Source organism: Leptosomus discolor, chromosome 22, assembly GCF_034619465.1.
Source record: "Leptosomus discolor isolate bLepDis1 chromosome 22, bLepDis1.hap2, whole genome shotgun sequence".
NCBI classification, from domain to species: Eukaryota; Metazoa; Chordata; class Aves; order Leptosomiformes; family Leptosomidae; genus Leptosomus; species Leptosomus discolor.
Window position 1 is genome coordinate 7,521,087 of NC_141412.1, and position 23,169 is coordinate 7,544,255.

The following is a 23,169-nucleotide window of genomic DNA, read 5'->3' on the forward strand; positions in this document are numbered from 1 at the left end:
TCCAGCGGAGACGACACGGGGGAACAGGCGGCTGAAGCGGCAGATCCAGCCTCTCTCTGTACCTGGAAATCGTTTTTTTTTTTACCACCAAAACATCAGCTCTCAGCCAGGACAGGGCATGAGGAGTATTTAAACGGAGCCAAGGGGTGAGGAAGGAGCTGGTATCTCACCCAAAGAGGAAGAAAAACCTCCCCAGAGCTGGAAAGTGGCAGCAAAGGTCTGGGGAGGCGCCTCTGCCGGGACCCTCCAGCTGCAGGAAGGGATTTAGGGCGCTGCCCTGCCACCCCCTTGGCAGAAGGAAGAGCAGCATTGCTTATTTTAGGGTTTTTTTGGGGTTTTTTGGTGTTTTTTTTTAAATGAGGGTGGTGAGGAATCCTTGCAGAAGCCTGTGTCAGGGAGGGGCTGCTCTTTTAAACGAGCTCCTTTAAGCCAGATAGGAATAATTAGCAAGGTAGAGGTGATGAAGCAGCAGGCACAGAGCCTTCCACAGCAGCTGGCCAGCAAGGAGGGGCAAGGACTGGGGTTAATCATTCCCTTTAGAGGGAGAAATCCCTCCCTGTCCCAGGAAAGCTGCAATCCCCCTCCCAGGGGTAAATTCATAGGGAAAAAAAAGTGAAGCTTTCTGAGGACAAGGGGGTTTTCTCAGACCCCTCCGGCCGCCTGCTCCCCGCTTTGGGGTGACAGTTGGTGGCAGGGGTTGTCTTTTTGGGTGGAGATGGCCACACACAGGACGCTCCTCCACCCAAACGCCTCCGCTCGCTGCGCCCCAGGCCGGTGCTACGACCCCGGCAAAAAGCAGCACGCTGAAAAGGGGGTTAATTAGTGTTTTAATTGACTTGAGAAGACGTGATTTCCATAGCAATGGGCTGCCAGCCTCAATTTGTACCAAAATCGGAGTTTAAAAAAAATAAACGCATCACAACCATTAAAAAAACCCTGAAAATGGGCATTTATTAAAGATAAAAAGATACAAAAGCGCCTCTGCCAGCTCACACTCTTCCTGCCTCCTGGAATTTCTTGAACAGAAGTTCGTCAGCCCGAAGGGCGAACGTCAAAGCCCGTTTCTGGTAGTAGAGGGAGTCCGTGGCCAGGTTGTCGATGACGTCTGCCAGGAGGTGGGCTCTCTCGACCGAGCTGCCCGGCGCCTCGTAGCCCAGGGCGGTGAAATGCACGTGCAGGTGGTAGTAGGAGGGTTGGTAGTGCAGGTAGATCCGCAGCTGGGAGCCAGGCACCCCGAAACGCTTCGCTATGGCCTCCTGAAGAGACAAAAAAACCACACCAACCCCCCCGAAAAGGTCAGGACAAGCAACACGCAGCGAGGGCAGGGGGCGGCTGGGGGCCGGCAGCGCGCGGCCAGACCGACCTTGCGGCGGACGGAGCGGAGCGTCCCCGGAGAGCAGGAGTTCTGCTTCCTCACAGCGAGGGAGAGGGGGAAGGTGGGAAGGGCAGGGCTGCTCTTCCCCCCCCCCGCCCCAATCCTCCGTTCCAGCCTCTCCGCAGGGATGGAGCTTCGGGCTGCCCCCGCTTTTCTCCCCCTCCACGACGGGCCGCGCGCTCTCCACTTGGCTCGTTTTTCCCTTTCCTCCCTTATCGCTCCGGCTCGCTCGGCAGGTGACGGGGGATCCTGTTCCCAGCCGGTGTCATTAGAGCTATCAACAGCACCAGCCAACTGGGGCACGCTGGGCAGGCTCGCTGCGATCCCCTGGCTAATCTCTTAACTCATCTCCGCTTTCCCCGGCGCAAATAACTTCCCAAATTTCTGAGGCAGCGAAGGAAATCGCGCGGCCACCGACCGAGCGCGCCCCGCCACGGGGCTGGGATAAAAAAAAAACCAAAACCCCACCTCATCGGCCGGTGAAAACGGTGAAGGGGTTGGGAAGGTGGTAATCGGTGAGGGGGAGGGAGCGGGCTCGACTGCTGGAGCTCGCTGCTCACCGAGCATCCCCCCCCCCCGCCCCGAAACGCCTGGAAGCGGCACGGCGTTGAGGCGGGGAGCGGGGTCTCCCGGGAAAGACGCGAGAGAGAGGGCAGCGGGACCCCGGTTGGTGATGTCTCCCAGCTGTGGGGGTGTGTCCCCCCGCCCAAAGACGCCGTGGGGCGGGCAGCAACCCCGCAGCAGGCAGGCCGGCCGTGCTCTCGGCGCCAGACCCGCCTCAGGCTCACCTGGCCTTCCCGCAAGACGTTCCTCAGCAGCGGGAGGTGCTCGGCGGTGAGGTCCCGAAGCGACTTGACCCCCCGGGGGTGAACGAGGGCGACGAGGTAGAGGTCATCCAGCTGCAGAGAGGAAGAGGGAGGACGGTGATGAAGGCGACCAGAGGAAGAGCAGAGGTAGGAGCACTTCAGTCCCAACGCAGCTTTCCAGGGCGACCTGCCAAAGCGTTTAACCCACACCCAAAAGCTGGGTCGAATCCGGGATAAGTCTCCCAGTATGAGGCATGCTCACCCACAAAGCACCATTTCTGGACAAACTGGGATTCGTCCAGAAGAGGAGAGCTTCACCCCAAATCGACAGAAGAGCAGGATCACAAAGATCTCCTCAGCTCTAAGGGCAGAGCCACCGATGGACTCTTTTTTTGACCGCAAACACAGCCCTTGCGCATTCCCAGCATCTCCCAGAACGGCTCGAAACCAGACCGAGCCTGGCAGCAAAGGCGCAGCCACCCACCCCAGCTACAGGGGGGGGGGGGGAAGGGAAACTGAGGCCCAAGCCCAGGAGGCCGCGGGGTCTGCCAGCCACCCCCAGGCGCCTTTTCTGCAGAGCAAGCGAATGGTTTATCTCCACGCTCAGACGAGGATTTACAGTGAATCACAGCGGCCAAAACTGCAACTGTAGATTTTTTTTTTTCACCCTCCCCGAGTGAAAAAGCTTCCTATATTTCCACTGTGCAAAGAGCCGGCCGCTTTCCAGTCACACCAGTTCTATAAACAATTATTTTTAAGACCTAATTGGTCACTGGACAACGCCAGCGCAGGGAAATGCGGCCGTTCAGCAGCTCCCAGCCAGACCTGAAGCGCTCACCGCATTCGACGTTTAACAAGATGTAGGGTTGTGGATCATGACCCTTTAAAAAAACCCTAAAAAACCCCCCCAAGAATCCCCGTCTCCTTCAGCTCAGCTGCACTGCAAAGCGAAGGGTTTAGATATTTGAGACCCAGGGCCACGAGAAACCCATCTGGCTGTTCGGAAAACAGATGCTGGTGCCAAAAGATGCTCCGAGGACTTTTGTCTCAGGGCTCTCGAAACACGAAGCTGCCGTTCGCACCCAGCACGGCGATGCTCGTGGGTCGGGTTTGATTCCCCAGGCGGCCTGCGCCCAGCTCCGGAAAAAGACGGCGTATCAGCTTTTTCCCCTTTGGATGAGGGCTGGCTGGCAGGAGGAAAAACAAACGTCTCTTCTCCTTAGAACAACATCTGCACGTTGCTGTTTGAAACAAATAAGCCTGTTGCTAAAAAGGCCCTGAATGATGTCACGCTGGGCATCGTTTCAGGCAACGCCTCAGGGCTCCTGGGGCTTTGAAACCAACGCCGAAGCGGGGGGGGGGGAAACCCGCACCAAAAAGGATATAAAAAAACAAACACACAAGAAAAAAAAACCAACTGAAACCACTATCAAGCTTGAGCAGCAGGGTGGGCTGAGGGCGGCAGCAAACGGGCCGATTTTGGGGTGCAAAGGAGGGATCTCCCGCCCACCGGCGTGGGGGAACGGCAGGGGAATTCGCCGCAGGAGTGGGCGAGGGGCTAAGTTAGGGGACGGCAGCGCTGCTGAAGGGACGTGTGAAGGGGAGGCTCGGAGAGTCCCGCTGGGAGCCCCGTCTCGCTTCCCAAATTTAATTCGGCCTGTGGGGTGGGACAGGGAGGAGGGGAGCGGCGCTCGCGGGCAGCCAGGATCGGCGTCACCCGCAGCCAAGAGGGAATTCCGCGGCTCAGAGGCAGGTGGCAGCCCTTGCTGGGACGCTGGGAACGGGGCGGCAAGGCGAAGGTCCCGGCTAGCCCCGGGGATGACGGAATCAAGCAGACCCCGTTCAGCACACCAAGAGGAGCGTGGGGAAACCTCCCCGAAAGCCAAATCCACGCCAGCGCTCCCCGCCCACGCTTAGCCGCAAGATGGGGACACACCAGGTCTCCGGAGAAAGCTAGAGCCCAACTTTCAGCCCATCCACCTCCTGGCGTGAGCTGCCAGGCTCGGTTGCGGCGAGGGAGGCTTTACAGCGAGGTTTTGCCCAAAGCAAGGAGAAGTTCGGCGCTTTTTAGGATCCCCAAATGTTGCCAACCCTGAAAGCAAAGGGCGCCCAACAAGGCAGGGTGCCGTAAGCACCACCACAACCCTGCTTCGCAGCGCCCCCAACGCCGGGCCGCCGGCCCCCAACGCCGGGCCGCCGGCCCCCAACGCCGGGCCGCCGGCCCCCAACGCCGGGCCGCCGGCCCCCAACGCCGGGCCGCCGGCCCCCAACGCCGGGCCGCCGGCCCCCGAGCAGGCTCACATGCCATTTTTCTTCGGTTTTAGTTCCCATTTTTTAGCGTTAATCATACAGCAACCTTCCCCCCCCCCCGCCACCTGCAGAAGCGTTATGAGGATCAGAAACACGAAGGGGACTTGTTTTTTTTTTGCTCCACCGACTTCAAGGGGTGCACGTGGGGAGTTTCGCCTCCCCAGGCACACCCCAGGAAGCACAGCACCAAAGGGAGCCCCCGAGGCAATCAAGAGCCCCTCAATTTCGGATTACAGCCTGGGCTTCAAAACCTCTGGGTTTCAACGAGCGGCCACCCCCACGAGGGGTCAAGGAGCTGCTCCGAAGTTACGGACCAAGTGGTTTAATACTGCGTGGAGGAGGGTTTGCCGTGGAGGAGGGTTTGCCGCAGCCAAAGGACAAGGCAACTGCCCGGTTTGCCCGAAGAAGAGTTCGGCGGGAGCACACACCCCGCGGGATTTGGGTTCAAACACATCCCGACAACATTGGGGCTGACCCAGGAAAGAGAAAGCGAGGCTAATAAATAAATCCCCCAGCAGCAGCAGCGAGAACAGCCTGTGGTTTGCAGCGTCTGCAATCAGCCCGTGATAAAGGGCCCTGGCAATATCATCCCTTCACGACAGCGTGAACAGGAAGGACGCAGACCCCTGTCAAAAATTCCCTTGGGAGCACCGAAGTGGACATTTCCTCTGGATTCCCTTCCCAAGAAGAGGAGCGAACGAACCTGGTTTTGATCCCACTTAAAATCTGGAACTAGAACAAAGCCATTGCAAGGATCTGGGTTTTCATGGATGATCCGATCGGCCTCGGCTTTCTTCTCCAGGATATTATACACCCACTGAAAGAGAAATGCACAATTCATAAACCAACAGGGGAAAAAAAAAAAAAAAGAAAGAAAAAAACAACACAAAACCTCAGGCACATTTAGCCCAAGCTCAGAGATTAGTGCACATTCCCTGGAGAACATATAAAAAAAAAAGGACTTGATTTTAAGATGACCAAATAATTTCATAGCTGGTAACATTTGTAGTTAATTATCCATAAAACACTCCAACAACAAACTCCAGGCTATTATGAGCACTTCAGTGAAAAGCTATCCCTCCCGTTCCCGACCCCGCTGCGTGGCACTGCCCCGCCGGCTCGCTCAGTTATCCAGGGATTTTTGTTTTCCTCTCAAGCCCTAAGAACTGGCCACAGCTGGAGAGGAGCTATCGAACTGGGATGGTTTAGCTCAGTGTAGAAAGAGTTGCATTTGCCCCTAAGAGGATTTGGAGATAATTCTCCCCGATGGTGTCTAGCGATAAACCAGACCTGGCTGCTTCACGGGGCTGGAGATGGAGCTGCTGCAAGCACGAAAACCCCCCCAGGGGCAGCAGCAGCCCTCCTCCTCCTCCTCCTCCTCCTCCTCCGTGCTCCCTCAGCCCTCAGGCAGCACAAGCCAGACCCCGGCGGGGCGGGCAGGGGTGGAAACCAGCTCCTGCGGGGCTCAGCAGACGCCTCTCGCAGCACCACGGGGCTCGTTGCACCTTTTTGACCTCCCAGGCGGCCCCAAAACCGTGACAATTGGGTGTGGGAAGTTCCCCCCCCCCCCCCCCCCCCCGCCGTTCCAAAAGGAAGGAGCAGGCTGAGGTTGGAAGTGGCTCTGGCCGCTGGCAGCCAGCGCTCGCCAAAGGCGAAAGGTCCGTGGGTTTTTTTGGGCAATGCCCACCTCTTGGTTTCCTGGCTGATGAGAAAGCAGCTCGCTGCTCTTCTTCTGGACTTAAAAGCTCCAGACTGCCCGTAACTAACCCCCGCTCTGGTTACCCCCCCCATGCTCCTCCTTCCAAACAAAGCACCGTCCAGAGCAGAGTTTCAGCTACAACATGGAAAAAAAACCAGGGATAAGCAACAGGGTAAGACCAGTGGAAAGCACCTTCGCTTCTCCTGGCTCCCAGCCTGAGCTCCAGCATCCTCCTTTACCCCTCCAAAACGCTCTAGCTTAACTATTGGGACTGCCAAGCCAGCCCTTTCGGGGAACTCTGTCAAGAGTTTAATTAATCTAATCAAGGCTTAGGATTATTGTCAACTGACCTGAATATCTCCTTAGGGAGAACCCAACCTCTCCTCCCTTGATCAGTGGGGTTTTTGGGGTTTTTTGCTTAAATTTCTGGCCTTTTCATCTTAGCAACCACCTCTTAGAGAAGATTAGATCCTCGCAGCGATTCTGGAAAGCGCAGGACAAGATCGCTGTGCTCCGTGACCCTGGCAGAAAAGCAGGGCAGGAAGCTCAGCGGGAAACGAAAGTTTGCCCTTTTTCGGTTGGTTTGGCGGGTGTTTTTTGGTGGTTTTTTGCCTGCTCTTTTCACAAGGGCCAAGCTCTCGGTGCCCTCAAGAAGTTCACCGATCAGATGAGCTGAATTTTAAACCCCACGCTGCCTCATAGGAGGGGCAGGGCATCAGCTGACTGCTCTTGCTGTTTCCAGCACAAGCCCAGCGAGGACAACACATGTCCAGAGACTGGCACCACAATACAAGCATTATACTGAAAGCACCCACGCTTTGCATCCTCCAGCGGGAAACAGAGACGCCTCTGTAGTCCCCCAATATCTCCGTTACCCTTCACATTTCCCCTTCTGCTCGTTAAAACCCACCAGATAAAGCCAGGAACTGACATTATCAAACCACAGAGGTCAAGGATTTCTCAGCACATGCTCCTGATGGTCACCAGGAACATGTTTCCACGCACAGAAATCAGCTCACGAGCGTCTGGGTGGAAGAGGCAGAGAGGGAGAGCTCTTTCCAGCTGCTACACCAGGAAACTTGACAGAATTCGGAGCAGAAACACCGGGAAAACATTTGGGCAGGTTGTTGTCTGGGGGAAAAAACATGCTCTTGTCTTTCTCCAGCTAATAAATGCCGCCTGTATGTTGTAGGCTGGGTACTGGTGAGAAAGCTGAACGGTGGAGCAAAGAAAAGCAGGTGGGTGAGGGGTGACCGAGCAAGGTGCCTGCTGGTACGAGTGGCAGAAAGCGGGATTCACCCTCCTCTGCGAGCGAGGAGAAGACTGACAACGCCACAGCGAGCCCTGGTCCCTACAGCCTTGCATCCCTTTGGTCTCTAAAGGAGAAAGGGAATGGTCAAAAAAGGATTTAAACCAGGAAAAAAAACCCAAACCCCCTCCATGGCTGGTGTTTGGGGCAAGAAGGGCACGACAAGTACAGCTTGGGAAGATGGACCGAAGGGCTGAACGGCAGAGGAGCTGTAGGCAAAGCCCGAGGAGCGAGCGGCAACGCTGGAACCCACGAGCAATCCGGGCCTTCCCATTTCCACAGCACCCCAGAGACTCCCAAAAAGCCCAGGGAGCCACCCTCGGAAAGGAGGAGGGACAGAAAGTCTCCAAAACCCTCGGAAAACGCAACTCTGGGTACGTCTCCAAGGCAAGGGGTTTTCTGCAAAGCTGGAGAAGGACGCCCCAGAGGACAGAAGCACGAGGACAGTCTCTGCAGCGGGGAAGCAGGAGAGTACCTGGATGCTGAAGCTCTGGGACTGGATGAAGGGCAGCGTTACGTTCCTGTAATCCTCCCAGGTCTCACGGAGGAGGTGCACTTCTTGACGGAGGTATTTCTGCAGGTGCTTCTCCGTGGCGGGGTACACCACGGTGGTTTTGATCTCTGGGAACAGACAGGTTGACTGAGTTATTGCCACAGATGAAACCCACGTTGCTTCCTTCAGCCTCCCATCCATCTGTTCCCTCTTCCAACAAAGGTTTTTGAAGAGATAGCGCCAAACCAGCGGGGTGGGCGAGAAGGGACGGGGAAAACAAACAAGTGTTTGAACCTCCCCGCTTTCCTCAAGGCCGACACCACAGCCAGGGCTTGTCTTTCCAGGCCAGGTTTGTCCGAAAGGGTTTTTCCCCCCACACACACACTGGCTCTTGCAGGGATATCAGCAACATCAGGGCAGAGCTGGAGTTTACATGCAGTCAACAACCGGGGCCAGAGAGGCGTCTGCCTCCTCCTCGAATCCGAAGCTGGGAGAAGCGGGGCCGGCAGGAGGAGCAGCTCCTTCCCAGGAGCTCCCAGCCATCAGGATGCTCGGCCTCGAGGGCGGAGGGACGGACCCGGAGCAACCACCGCGGGCTGACGGGTCCAGGATGATCTGAAGGGAGAGGGCCGGGTGATTGCCCCGCGCCAGCCGGCCCACGAAGAGCGCTCAGCCCTTCACAAAACCAATTTCTGTTTATAAAAAAAACCAACTTTGCTGCTTCATTTCTGGGGCGCTCAAGACACCCACCTCGCCAAGCCGGCGGCAAAACCTCACACCCAGCAGCGAAACGCTCGGAAAATATCCCTCTTCGGCCAAGATGAGCCGCGTGACAGAGCCTGCCCCAACCCCAAGGGCACCAGCAGTGCCTCTGCCTTCCCCCCCCCCGAAGGCAGAGCTGCTCTAGAGCTTCACGTGGGAAGGAGAAAAACCCCACGAGCCCGGACAGACCCCGAGCAGATCGGCTGGGGCGCCGCAAACGCTGCAGCTTGGGCCCCAAGGTCTGCCACGGCCACGAAAACACGGGCTGCACGCTCACCAGGGCACCAAACACTCGTGTATATACGTGTAGAAAGCACGAAGCACTAGCCAGACACTGACTATAAATATCTATTTGTTCCTAAAGCCAGGATTTAGGGTGGTTTGGGTGGGGTTTTTTTTTAGTTTTCTTGTTTCTAGGTGGTTTTTTTTAAGGTCGGCGCTGCGCAAGCTGGGAGACTCTGCCCTTTCATTTCACGCCAAACCCAGCTTCACGAAATCCACAGGAAAATGCTGGTAACACGAAATATGAAAATGCAAACCACAAGGGCAGTCTGGTCCCATTCCCACCATACACATGTTCAAACAAGGTTGTTTTCCAGGACTTGATTAGCGCTTCTCGTGGGATGACGTAACAGCACACACACACACACACAAAAAAAAAGCCTATAGCTCCTCCACTCCTCACTTAAAAAGACCAAAGCACAGCACTGGGGAGAAACCCAAAAGGCAAAAGATAAGTAAATAGCACGCCCAGCCTCAGGCTGAAACTCCCACAATTCAACTTTACGCCCCAAAACAAGGGCAGGGACAGGAGAAAACCCCCCCACACACGCTGCGGGTGGTGACAAAACCACAACCCGTGCGCTGCCTGGGATGGGGCTGCAGAGGACCCTTCGCAGCTCCCCCAGGACCTCCCCAGTACTGCTCACAGTGGGGAGAGTCACTTTGGATACTTTAAAGCCTTAAAAAAAAAAAAAAAAAAATCAGAGAAATCCTTAATGTGCAGCTGCGGTTGAGCAGCAGATGTTTGGAAGAGGAGATGGGGGAGAGGCTGCGGTTCACTAAGGATTATTTCCCTTCTAGATGTCTCATCAACCCCGAAACGCCCCAGCAACGCTAATTACCGTCAATCACCACGGCCAGAGAAGCTGTTGGATAAGTGCTCGGAGCCCAACTATCCTCAGGAGCCTGCCCAAGGACGCCAAGTCCCACCAAAGGCCGGGCTCCGCCGCAGGAAACCTCCACGGTGAGACCGGCCTCACCACCAAATCTTTCCGTCGCCGGCGAGCGGTCGTGCTCCATTTCAAAGCCGCCCTGCTCGTGGCAGACTCCACGGGCGTTCGGGCGTCACCGAGGGGCAGCCAAAACCTACCCTGGCCTGGAAACGGGGATAAGGAACTGTTGGACACGTGGTGTGGGGTTTTGCGCTCGCTGAAGGGTCAGGGATTGTCTCTGCTCCCGTCAGCCAGCGTGTTCCAGGACGCCACGGAACGCCTGTGGTTTATTCTGGAAGTCAGGATTGACCATCCATTAACTGGAGGTTATTAAAAAAAAAAAGGTTTAATTGAAGGAACCCGGCTGAGCAGGAGGCAGAGGGGAAGAACAAGCGATCAGGCAGCTCACCCTGCGAAGGGCGCCGGAGGGGACGCGCCGCACCGCTGTTTCCCTGCCCAGGAGAAAAGCAAGCGCAGACGGACTAGAAACAAACCCGACTTCTTCCTTTTTCTGCTAAAAACAAGAGTCAAAAAGCAACCCAAGACACAAAGAGACAAAACCACAACTCGAGGAACTGATGGAGAAAAAAAAAAAAGGGCTGAAGGCGCAGCTGTCGCCAGGAGGAGAGGACGAAACGCGGTACCCCCTGCTCCCCCCCCGCCCCTGCCCCGCAGCCTCTTCTCCTGCTGCATCCAGCTCCGCGCTGCCTTCCCACGGTCAGGCACCTCCTTCGATGAAGCCCTCAGCACAACGAGGCACAACCTCCCCTTTTTCCCCCCCCGCTGCATTAACATCTCTTCAGTTTTAGGATCACGACCGCGGTTCTAACCCACCCCCCCCCCCCCCCCACGACCGCAGCTTCGCCTCGGACAGCTGGAGCTCTCGTTACGGAGCGGGGAAAAAAAAAAAAGCACCAAAGGAGAAAGTTTGCAAGAGCTCGCGGCCTCCGAGGCCAGCACACGCCAGGGGAGGCCAAGCGTGCCGCTGGGGGCTCCTGCCAAGGTCATCCGGCCCCTGGTTGTCACCCAAAGACGACTTGGGGGGGGCTCGAGCAGCAACGGCCACGGCAAAGAGGAAATCTGCACATTACCAGCTCCCCCCCCCCAAAAAAAACAGAGCAGAGCACGGGCAATACCTCCCGCCATCCCCCCCCAAACCACCCCCACCCGCTTCAGGCTCCAGCTTTTTATTGAAGTGTCAACGCAAAGAATTCTCTTCGCTCCCAGAGGCAGGTGGAGCGTGGAAAGGCCGGGAGACGAACCAGTCTGCCCAGCGCAGCTCGCGCAAGTTTCTCCAGCTCCTCGCTGCCTGAAACCAGCCGCTTTTTGGGCTGGGGAAAGGCAGGGATGTGTACGGCTTCCTGCATGACTGAATGCTTTCCTTCCAGGCTCTCCCATTTCTCCCGGAATTTCTCGGGAGCATCGCTTGGTTTTCGATATTTTTAACAAGCTCCAGCCGTGCCCAGTGGGTAAAGGCTGCTAAAAGGAGCGATGAGAGCCCCTAAGCGACGCCAGCACCGCTTCGGTGCCGGGAAACACGACATCCCTCAGCAGCCAAGCAAGAGGAGGCTGGTTTTGGCTGGGAACAGCCAGCTCTCCTGACTAAACGGGGGTGAGCACCACCAGGAGCTGGATGTTATCGGGGAACGCGGCGATTGAACCATTTGGCTTCTGCAACCGAGCCTTTGGGAGCAGGAAAATAAATCCTTCCCCTGCTTGAAAGCAGCACTTGCTCACCCTGGGAGGGAGAGTCCCAGAGCTGGGGGGTTTCCCTCCACCAGTATCTCACACCTCCAGGTCCCTCTTAAACCCAGGCAACGTCCAGCCTTAAAATAAGATACACACACCCGCCTCTGCCAGGGGACGCTCCCCCGCCCCGCTCCTCCTCGCAAAACTCGCTCACCAATTCCCTCCTCCGCGCTCAGGGGGTTCGGGTTGCCCTTCAGGCAAAACTCTGACCGTTACCAAGCCGGTTTGCAAACGTTCTTTCCCATTTTTAGCCTCGACGCATCCCTCCGACAGGCCAGTTCAACCCAAGACGCCGATGAGGTCGTTTTCTGACCAGCATCGTCTCCACAAGCCCTAAAAACCTCCTCTTTAAGCACCACCAGAGTGAAATCCCCCTTGTCAGGACGCTCAGGTAACGTGTTTCTTTTGGCCTCCCCTCCCTCCGCCTTCACCCCGCCAACAAAGCCACCGGCCCAGCCTCGCCGGCTCTTTCACCCCCGAGACAAAACCAGCTTTCAGCGCGCGGGGCCTGTCTTAGCTTGACTCCCCGGAGAGAACAGGATCCGACGGACTTGAACGAGGAGGCGGGGAAGGAAATCTCCCCTTTCAGCCGTTGAGAAACTCCAGCTGAAGGACGAGCCCCCCGGGGACTGGGGACTACAAAGGCAGCATTGAGGAAAAAGCGGCGGGACCAGGAGGCAGCGCCCAACGTCACGAGTCACCTGCGGTCACGATTCCCTCAGCCTAGAGGTTTCTCTCACCCTTAGGGAGCGAGAAGCCGGGGCAGGGGGCGTCACTCCCTCAGCCTAGAGGTTTCTCTTACCTTCAGAGAGCGAGAAGCTGGGGCAGGGGGCGTCATTCCCTCAGCCTGGAGGTTCATCTCACCCTTCGAGAGCGAGAAGCTGGGGCAGGGGGCGTCACTCCCTCAGCCTAGAGGTTTCTCTCACCCTTAGGGAGCGAGAAGCCGGGGCAGGGGGCGTCATTCCCTCAGCCTAGAGGTTTATCTCACCCTTAGGGAGCGAGAAGCCAGGGCAGGGGGCGTCATTCCCTCAGCCTAGAGGTTTATCTCACCCTTAGAGAGGGAGAAGCCGGGGCAGGGGGCGTCACTCCCTCAGCCTAGAGGTTTCTCTCACCCTTCGAGAGCGAGAAGCCGGGGCAGGGGGCGTCATTCCCTCAGCCTAGAGGTTTATCTCACCCTTCGGGAGCGAGAAGCTGGGGCAGGGGGCGTCATTCCCTCAGCCTAGAGGTTTCTCTCACCCTTCGGGAGCGAGAAGCTGGGGCAGGGGGCGTCATTCCCTCAGCCTAGAGGTTTATCTCACCCTTTGGGAGCGAGAAGCCGGGGCAGGGGGCGTCATTCCCTCAGCCTAGAGGTTTATCTCACCCTTAGAGAGCGAGAAGCTGGGGCAGGGGGCGTCACTCCCTCATCCTAGAGGTTTATCTCACCCTTAGAGAGGGAGAAGCTGGGGCAGGGGGCGTCACTCCCTCAGCCTAGAGGTTTATCTCACCCTTAGGGAGCGAGAAGCTGGGGCAGGGGGGGTCATTCCCTCAGCCTAGAGGTTTCTCTCACCCTTCGGGAGCGAGAAGCTGGGGCAGGGGGCGTCACTCCCTCAGCCTAGAGGTTTCTCTTACCTTCAGAGAGCGAGAAGCTGGGGCGGGGGGGGGACACGCTTCAGCACCGGGGTGAATTCCTCTTCTGCGTGACACTGCGACCCAGGGACTTTTCGGAGGAAGTGCTTAAAGCCAAAAAACTGTGACCTTTCCTGCAAAATACGCCTGTTGCACCGTGCTAACCAGGCATAAACCTGCAAGCAGCGGGAGATAAACCCCTGGACCTCTCTAACCGCGCAGCCAAGAGACACGGTGCAAGGGCTCGCTGGGTCTCCACACGATCCCTCGATTTCTCTGACATTATCTGCAGCCTCACAGGAAATTTCTCCTTCGTTTTAGGTTTATGAGCTGCATTCCCCACGTGTACTCCCTCCTTGGGCCGTGACTCAACTCCAAAGGGCAATTTCCTTCCCCTCTTGACGCACGCAACGGTTCCCTCCGGTGCCAGCCCAGCTGCCCGCCAGCGGCTCACGCAACGTGCCCACAAAAACAGCTTTTTGGCACCAAATTGCTTCGAAGGAAGGAGCCTCCCTGCTCCCTGCTCGAAGCCAAGGAGCCTGGAGAGCAGCACCGGGGTCCACAATCCCCCCTCCTCTCCCCAGGTCTCCCACCCAACGTCCAGAGCAGCCGCAGCCAAGCCCAGACGCCCCACGGTGTCATTTTTCCGCAAAACCCGCCTTTTGAAGGCCAGTTTTTAAGTCGTTAAAGGGATAAACTCCAACAGAAGGAAGCCAGAGGCTCAAACCTGCAAGAGGAACGGCACAAAGGCGCAGCACGTTCGTTCCAGCCGCCCGTGGAACGAGCGGCGCGGCCACCCAGGGCAGAGTCACGGCACAGAGGACACACCAACCCCCCCAAGCGAGGGTTTAGTTCAACAAAGGCCCAGAAATGGGACGTGGAAAGACCCAAATCCACTTGGTTTCAACCCAGATTCACTTGGTTTCGCTCCAGCCTCTCAAAAGAAGCAGTTCCCAGCACAGCACCGACAGAGACCGGCGACCCTTTCGCAGCCTTTTCACCCCAGCGAGGGGTTTTGCGCCTGGCATAAACCTCAAATAAACGGATTTTGCTCTCAGAGCAACGCAGGAGTTACCCAGCCAAGCGCTGCGAGGAATCCCAACGCCAGCAGGGCTGGAGGGAGGCCCAGGGGATTTCAGTCCTGCGATGCCACCTCGTGGGAAGCGCTGCGAGGCGCTTCCCGGCCCCCCGAAGCCGAGCTTTAACGTGCCACCGTGTTTTCCTGCCGTTGAAACGTGGCGTTGTCACGCTGAAACCTCTGGTTTCGTGGACAAGAGGGGCTCGGCACGACTCACAAGCTCCCAAAGCCACACAGAGCTTCCTCCTACACCACGGAAACGGCACGAAACCAGGAGGATTTTCGGGAAACGGCACAAAACCAGGAGGATTTTCGGGAAACGGCACAAAACCAGGAGGATTTTCGGGAAACGGCACAAAACCAGGAGGATTTTCGGGAAACGGCACAAAACCAGGAGGATTTTCGGGAAACGGCACAAAACCAGGAGGATTTTCGGGAAACGGCACAAAACCAGGAGGATTTTCGGGAAACGGCACGAAACCAGGAGGATTTTCGGGAAACGGCACGAAACCAGGAGGATTTTCGGGAAACGGCACGAAACCAGGAGGATTTTCGGGAAACGGCACGAAACCAGGAGGATTTTCGGGAAACGGCACGAAACCAGGAGGATTTTCGGGAAACGGCACGAAACCAGGAGGATTTTCGGGAAACGGCACGAAACCAGGAGGATTTTCGGGAAACGGCACATCAACCACCCCCCAAAACTTAATTTGTGCTGCAGCAGCTTCTTACTTCAGGCTAATCCCCCCGATTAATCTGGACTCTGTTAAACCTGTTGGGCTGTCACTGTGCTGACGGAAGCAGCGACACGCGATTAATCACCGCGCTTCCAGAATTTAAACACACCCCAGGGGTAAATCGAAGGGCTCAGCCCGCCAAAAAGAGCGGCCAGCGGTGCAGGACGCCCCTCCACCACGACAAGAACCTCTTCCACCTTCCACTGCAGCTCTCCAACCTGCTGGTTCGTCGGGTTTGGTAACACGGGCTGCGTGAAACCAGCAGGGAGAGGCTCGAAAGGCAGAGGGCAGGCGCCCACCCAGCCCAGGCACGCGGGGTTGGCAGCGCCCAAACCTCTCCTGCTGTCAGGGGAAATAAGGCACAGGAGGTGACACGCTGGAAGGAGCAGCTCACCCGTGCTCTGCAGAGATTGTTTTCAAGGTAAACCACGTGGGGAGAGAGAATCTCTCACCAGATTCACTGACATCACTGCAAAAAACCCCCAGGAAAGCTGTCAGACCCCCCACCCCCCGAGCCCTTCTTCACCTTAAACCACGGCACGGGCAGAGGGTTGCAGGTAACGAAGTGACAGCCGTTTCACGGCTCAGCGTTGCCCAAAGGGGGTCAAACCAAGGCAGCACCCAAATAAGATGTCCCCTTCAGCGCCACAACGACCCACCCATCTCCCAGCCTCGGCCAGGGCTGCTGCTGGCGGCCAAACCACCGCCGGGGTGGGGCGGCTGGGACCGGCAGCGGCACTTGCCGGTGTCTCTGCCCCCTCCGGAGCTGGCAGGAGCACCCCAACGGGCAGCCCAGCCCCCAGGGAGCGAGTTGGTCCCTCTCAGGACACCCCCCTACCCCAGGACACCCCCCTCGAGGGCGCTCACCGCTCAGCTCCGGGGGAGGGTAGAGGTGGTAGGTGCTGTAGATGTCGTTGTGCATCCGCAGCTCCAGCCTCGTGTGCTTCTTCAGCAGGTCCGACACCTTCTCCTCCTGGAAAGGGGTCTTCTCCAGGATGACCACGGCATCCTTCCCCTCTCCTGAGGGGCTGGCCACCTGGAAGAAGGACGGATAAAGCCGTTGGCAAACACGGATCCAGGGCTGGGTGGAGAGTCTGAGGCCAGGACCCCAACGCCTCCGTGTGGGTGTTGCATAAAACCATCAGCTTTAGAACGTTAGACCTGTGTGTGTGTTTTGAAACCTCATCAGGTGATTAGGATTTAGAAACTAGAGAAACCTGAAACCTGTTATGGACCAGTGATGCTGTCTGAAACCCCTTTACTCCTCTTATTCTGATTTGAATATCGAGAATTCTAATTAATAGATATCAGTAAGGATGACGAGCGATAATTTTAAGTAGATCAGTCTCAAATAGAATAAATGATCAAATATAAAACAAAATCTGTATTGCCAATGCTGCTAGGATCCTCCTGTAAAGTCCCAGGCCTGGGGTATTCATTAACCCATGATCTGTTAGTGGTTAGAAACAAGGACAGCGTGTTGCAGTCCAAGATGTCTGCAAGACAGGATTTGTGATGGTGCCCATCGTGTATAATCTTTGAATCGTGACCAAAGTAGGTACAAGCCAAGAGCAAGGACGTGTTCCTTGACCAAACAAGGTCAATTCGAGGAGTGGTCAAGACCTCCGACTCGCGGACCACCTACCCAAATCATACCCCCTACTCACAAGGGAACAACAGAAGACCACGGCAGCGGCTGCGCGCTAATTTGCATCGGAAGCGAGAGAAGAACCCACCATCGGGAGGACGATAATGAATATGCATTGTATAGACTGAATCTGTATGAATTTAATGTATAAATATTTGTGGATTGCAACGTGCAGGTGGACATCTTGGGGAAGGATCCCACGTCCCCGGGGCGCATCGTTAATAAAGGACGTCTCTACTCATCTGACTCTGTGTAGAGGAGTTTTTCTTACCCACTGCAGATTTGCAACACAGGGACCACAGCAGAGACCCTCGATTCTTCTACATGAACCCCCTCCCTAGCCCAGCCCCCCCCCCCCCCCCCCAAAACCAAAGGGCACGTTTGCCCTCAGGAATCTGCTCCCCATCAGGGAACACGAGCGCTTTTCTGGGAGAGCAGGGGATGGGGAGAACATCACCGCCCCCCCCCCACGCCTCCCCGGCTGCTCCCGGCGCCACGTTCCCGCTGACCCACATCACCGATTTCATCTGGAATATCCCCAAATCGACACGAGGCTGGGGGAGGGCCAGGAAGAGGGCAGAGGCAGGCGTGGCGGGTTGCACCGCGGTCAAGCAGCAAACCCTGGAGGGGTTTGAGGGGGGCAGGGAGTGCTGCTGCCCTGCTTCGAGGAACCACCCCCCCGAATCGCTCCCGCTTGTACAAGGTGAGGCCTCGCTGAGCATCGCCTGGGGAGAGCAAAGGGGCTCCCAAAGCGGCCACGCTCTTTGCCCAGTTTGGTTACCCACAGACCACCAAACCCACGGCCCCGAGACCGAAGCAGCAGCTGCCCAAAACTTCCCCGTCCTCATCGCCTGCTCAGATGCACCTCGCCAGGAGACAGGAGGGGAGGCAGCAGCGCTGCTCCCACACCACGGCTGGCCTCTCCGGCCATAAAACTTCACGAGTTATTACAAATTTCCCTGATTTCCCCAGAGTTAGCATCTCCCTTGCAACTCAACGCCACCAAACACGAAAAACCTCTTCTCAGGACCAAAAGCAACAACTAGGCTAATAAGAAAAACATCAATAACTAACTTGAGGTTTAAAATAAGGTTTCCAGCTCGCTGCCACCGAGAGCATCCGCCTCCTTGGCCGGATTTGGGCACCACCGGGCTGGAAAAGCGAATCTGGCGCCACGTTTTGTTGAGTAACGAAAGGCCGGAGCCCTCCGGGAGAGGAGGAAACCGGGGTGGGGGTGACCGGGGTGTGAACCCGGGGAGCCCCCGGGCCATGCTAAATCGGGGCGGGGCGGGGCCTAGCCCGGAGCTCGCCGCCACAGGGCGGGGTTAGCCCCCAGCAGGGAAAATGGCGGCGGGCCTGGCCGGGCCTGGCCTTTTCCTACCTCCCCGTGCAGGAACAGGGCCTTGTCCCGCGCCGACTCCCGCAGCACCCGCCGCAGCCGCAGCTCCGCCAGCGGGAAGGGAGCAGCGGCGGCTCCGTCGTGGGGCTCGGCCCCGGTTCCCGCCTCCTCCTCCTCCTCCTTCTTCCTCTTCGACCGCGGGCCCTCCGCCATGGCGCCCCCCCCCCTTCGCCCTTCCAACCCCGCACTGCGCCTGCGCGGCGCCGGGCTGCGCGCGCGCCGTACCATAGAGAGGAGCGCGGCGAGGGGGGAGCGCGCCCCCTGGCGGGGCGGCGGTGCCGCGGGACTCTATAGCCCCCCCCATGGCGCCCTGACAGCCCCCGCCCCCCCGAACCCCCAATTCCCCTTGGAGGGGGCAGGAGGGTTGGCGGGATCGACCCCATCCCCGGCGAAAAGCTGAACCCCCCCCTCCCACCTTGACACAGGTCAAGCATCACCCACCCACCCCCCCCACGCCATTTTGGGGGTCACACACCCCCAGGACTCCTTCCCCGCTCGCAAGATTTAAAAGAAACCAACATAAACCCCCCCAAAATTTAACACTTTTGCATTTTTATCATCCCAAAACCCATGCTCATCCTTTCCCTGCCTGCAGGGGCAGGCGCCATGTCAGCTTACTGGGGGTCGGGGGGGGGGGGGGCAGAGCCCCCCAGGATCTGTCCTCAGCCTGGTGGGGGGGCCACAAGAAGCTTTGAAGACACCCCCCCACCACCACCCTGTCAGAGCTTAGTGTTTGCGTGTGGGGACCTGCCGGAGGATGTCCTCGTCCCCACCGAGGGGGTGGCAGCACCCACAGGACGTGGCAGCCTCTGCTCCCCCGCCACGGATGCGGGGACCTCCCAAACCTTCGGGTCCCAGGTGCGGTCCGAGGAGCTCAGCTGCACCCGCCGAGGGTCCGTCGGGACACGGTTGCGTTGGGATCCGGCGGTGGCAGCACCGAAACACCCGCGGGGACACCTCCTGGTGCTACTCGGTCCCGCTCGCGGAGCTCCGGCACAGCTCCTGGAGGTCTGCGGAGGCAGAGGATGAGCCCCGTTAGCGACCGATTTGTTATCGTCAAGTTTGGATTTTGAACAGATAATTACTTTTCATTGAGAATTAATTGCTTTTCATGAACGCCTTAATTGCTTTAAGGAATAACTAACCCTCTGTATTAATGCAATCAGCTTACACGAGGGTAAGAAACACCCAAAACCTCACGGATGCTCCGAAACAACAGCTGCTGCCTGACGAAGAAGGTCAAAAGCTGAACCTGCTGCTCATCGTGAAATTGTCCAGAACAGGGAGGCAGGGAGACAGGGACAGGGAGTGAAAGCGCCCATTCTCGGCGTGTCTTCTCACGGGATGAAACCAGAGAAACTAAGGAACCTTAAGGTGAAGGCCCTCACCTCCTCCCCATCCTAATTTGTAGATCAGAGGTCTCGATCAGTAAAATAACCCATGATTATATTATACGAATACTAATGAAGTTGGTTAATAGGGTGGACCAATCAGTGTAAACGTCAAAATTAACAGCATAACACGCGTGCTTATGTTCAAATACCTTAAAGACCACGACTTTGCAGAAAAAGGATATAAAATGCTGGATTTTTTGATGTAACTCCGAAGCACGCCAGGAGGAGCCACCCCTCGTGCTTCCCAGCGCTGCCATAAAGAAGTGCCGGCTTCCCCGCCGCGGTGGAGATAAGTTTGTCACGATTTCGACCTTTCATCGACAAACCCCCCTCCAAAAAAACCACCCGCTATCCCAAGAATTTTACAGAACCCAGCTCCTACGCCACCAAAACTCATACTCACAGCGCACCACGGTGTCCCTGATCTGCCTGAAGCCGCTCTCCTTCCGCGCCACGGAGATGTAGTAGAGGCTCCGCAGCTCCACCGGATAATCCTTCCGATCCACGTCCTTCAGCACCGGGATGGTGCGCCCGTTGGCCATGGGCGCCTCGGCCAACGCTTGGTGCATCTGGTACTTGCACCAGGGGTCGCCGAGGAAGCCCGGGGTGACCAGCAGGACCCAGCAGTGGCTGTTCCGCACGGCGCCGCACAGCTCCGTCACCACCGCGCTCCCCGGCGCCGCGTCCCGCAGCTGGAGGAAGCAACGGAAGCTTTCGGGTTGGCCCTCCAGGTAGGACACCAGCTCCTCCGCCAGCTCCAGGTCCACCTCGCTGTGGCAGACGCAGACGTCGTAGCTCTTGGTCCAGCGGGCGCCGCCCGAGGCGCGGATGTCCACCAGGCGGATGGACCTGGCCGAGCTCAGGCTGGGAGAGGAGCCGGAGCTCTCGGCAGAGGAGGAAGAGGAGGAAGGCGAGGACGAAGCAGAGCGGTTGGGGTCGAGGCTGCTCTCCACCGAGCGGGCCTTGGGCTTCTGTAGGAGCCGTCTAAGCCAGCCTGCGGAGGCGAAGGGACCGCGGTGAGGGTCGGGGGGCGCCCGGCATCCCCACCCGGGCCTTCCCAAGGGGTTGGTGCGGCACTGCCAGCTCAGCAGGACACCTCCAGGTGGTAAAAGCTGGGCCTGAGCCCCCCCAAAATCCACCTCAACCCCCAAAACCTCGGCTATCACCGACACCCAGACGCTATCACATCATGGTGAGTCACTTGTGGGCACCCTCAGGGGGGCAGGACACCTCCAGGTGGCAAAAGCTGGGCCTGAACCCCCCCAAAATCCACCTCAACCCCCAAAACCTCGGCTATCACCGACACCCAGATGCTATTGCATCACTTGTGGGCACCCTCGTGGGGGCAGGACACCTCCAGGTGGCAAAAGCTGGGCCTGAACCCCCCCAAAAACCACCTCAACCCCCAAAACCTCGGCTATCACCGACACCCAGACGCTATCACATCATGGTGAGTCACTTGTGGGCACCCTCAGGGGGGCAGGACACCTCCAGGTGGCAAAAGCTGGGCCTGAACCCCCCCAAAATCCACCTCAACCCCCAAAACCTCGGCTATCACCGACACCCAGATGCTATTGCATCACTTGTGGGCACCCTCGTGGGGGCAGGACACCTCCAGGTGGCAAAAGCTGGGCCTGAACCCCCCCAAAAACCACCTCAACCCCCAAAACCTCGGCTATCACCAACACTCAGATGCCATTGCATCATGGTGAGTCACTTGTGGGCATCCACGTGGGGGCAGGACACCTCAAGGTGGCAAAAGCTGGGCCTGAACCCCCCCAAAATCCACCCCAGCCCCAAAAACCTCGGCTATCACCGACACCCAGATGCTATTGCATCACTTCTGGGCACCCTTGTGGGGACAGGACACCTCCAGGTGGTAAAAGCTGGGCCTGAGCCCCCCCAAAATCCACCTCAACCCCCAAAACCTCGGCTATCACCAACACTCAGATGCCATCGCATCGTGGTGAGCCACTTGTGGGCACCCTCATGGGGGCAGGACACCTCCAGGTGGTAAAAGCTGGGCCTGGACCCCCCCAAAATTCACCCCAGCCCCCAAAACCTCAGCTATCACCAACACCCAGATGCTATTGCATCACTTGTGGGCACTCTCATGGGGGCAGGACACCTCCAGGTGGCAAAAGCTGGGCCTGAACCCCCCTAAAAACCACCCCAGCCCCCAAAACCTCAGCTATCACCGACACCCAGATGCTATTGCATCACTTGTGGGCACCCTCGTGGGGGCAGGACACCTCCAGGTGGCAAAAGCTGGGCCTGAACCCCCCCAAAAACCACCTCAACCCCCAAAACCTCGGCTATCACCAACACTCAGATGCCATTGCATCGTGGTGAGTCACTTGTGGGCACCCTCGTGGGGGCAGGACACCTCCAGGTGGCAAAAGCTGGGCCTGAACCCCCCCAAAAACCACCCCAGCCCCTAAAACCTCAGCTATCACTGACACCCAGACGCTATTGCATCACTTGTGGGCACTCTCGTGGGGACAGGACACCTTCAGGTGGCAAAAGCTGGGCCTGAACCCCCCCAAAAACCACCTCAACCCCCAAAACCTCGGCTATCACTGACACGCAGATGCTATTGCATCACTTGTGGGCACCCTTGTGGGGACAGGACACCTCCAGGTGGCAAAAGCTGGGCCTGAACCCCCCCAAAAACCACCTCAACCCCCAAAACCTCGGCTATCACCAACACTCAGATGCCATTGCATCATGGTGAGTCACTTGTGGGCATCCACGTGGGGGCAGGACACCTCCAGGTGGCAAAAGCTGGGCCTGAACCCCCCCAAAAACCACCTCAACCCCCAAAACCTCGGCTATCACCAACACTCAGATGCCATTGCATCATGGTGAGTCACTTGTGGGCATCCACGTGGGGGCAGGACACCTCAAGGTGGCAAAAGCTGGGCCTGAACCCCCCCAAAAACCACCCCAGCCCCGAAAACCTCAGCTATCACCGACACCCAGATGCTATCGCATCACTTGTGGGCACCCTCGTGGGGGCAGGACACCTCCAGGTGGTAAAAGCTGGGCCTGAACCCCCTCAAAAACCACCTCAACCCCCAAAACCTCGGCTATCACTGACACCCAGATGCCATCGCATCGTGGTGAGCCACTTGTGGGCACCCACGTGGGGTGGGGGACGGAGACAGAGGGTTTATCCCCCCCCCTCCCAGCACAAACCGAGCCCGGACTCACCGGCCATAGTGGGCAGCACGCCGTTCAGCTGCCAATCGCCGGCACAAAACCCCTCCTGCCAGCAGAAAAAAAAAAGGGATAAAAAGAGAAACGAGGAGAGCAGGAACCGCCCTCCCGCAGGCCTCAGCCCCAGGAGCTCCGTGGGGGTCATTCCAGGGACACGGAGCTCCGAGGCGCTCACCTGCCGCCCCAAAAATCACCCCTGGTAGAATTTTCCCACATCCGCCTCCCCAAAATTTGCCAGGAAGGAGCGTTTTGACCTCAAACAAGGCTGGAAAGAGCAGCTCAAGCTGCCCCCCGCCGGAGATAAGTACCTGGAGCGAGCGAGGCCGAGAGCCGACGGGCAGGAGAGACCCTCATTCCCGGCGGCAGGGAAAG

The 23,169-nt window shown here is 57.7% G+C and overlaps 2 protein-coding genes across 2 annotated transcripts; both read right to left on the reverse strand.

Moving 5' to 3' along the window:
* Window positions 1-927: 927 nt before the first annotated feature.
* On the reverse strand, window positions 928-18,337 carry DCPS (decapping enzyme, scavenger). Its single transcript, XM_086476842.1, has 6 exons — window positions 18,167-18,337; window positions 16,005-16,173; window positions 7,975-8,120; window positions 5,195-5,308; window positions 2,164-2,274; window positions 928-1,256 (listed from the first exon to the last, which is right to left on the reverse strand). Exons 1-6 carry the CDS (start codon window positions 18,335-18,337, stop codon window positions 990-992), a joined length of 978 nt encoding a protein of 325 aa, XP_086332968.1. The 3' UTR covers window positions 928-989.
* A 382-nt stretch (window positions 18,338-18,719) lies between these two features.
* TIRAP (TIR domain containing adaptor protein) lies at window positions 18,720-23,132 on the reverse strand. Its single transcript, XM_086476979.1, has 4 exons — window positions 23,106-23,132; window positions 22,792-22,846; window positions 19,982-20,572; window positions 18,720-19,194 (listed from the first exon to the last, which is right to left on the reverse strand). Exons 2-4 carry the CDS (start codon window positions 22,796-22,798, stop codon window positions 19,151-19,153), a joined length of 642 nt encoding a protein of 213 aa, XP_086333105.1. The 5' UTR covers window positions 22,799-22,846; window positions 23,106-23,132; the 3' UTR covers window positions 18,720-19,150.
* Window positions 23,133-23,169: the final 37 nt, after the last annotated feature.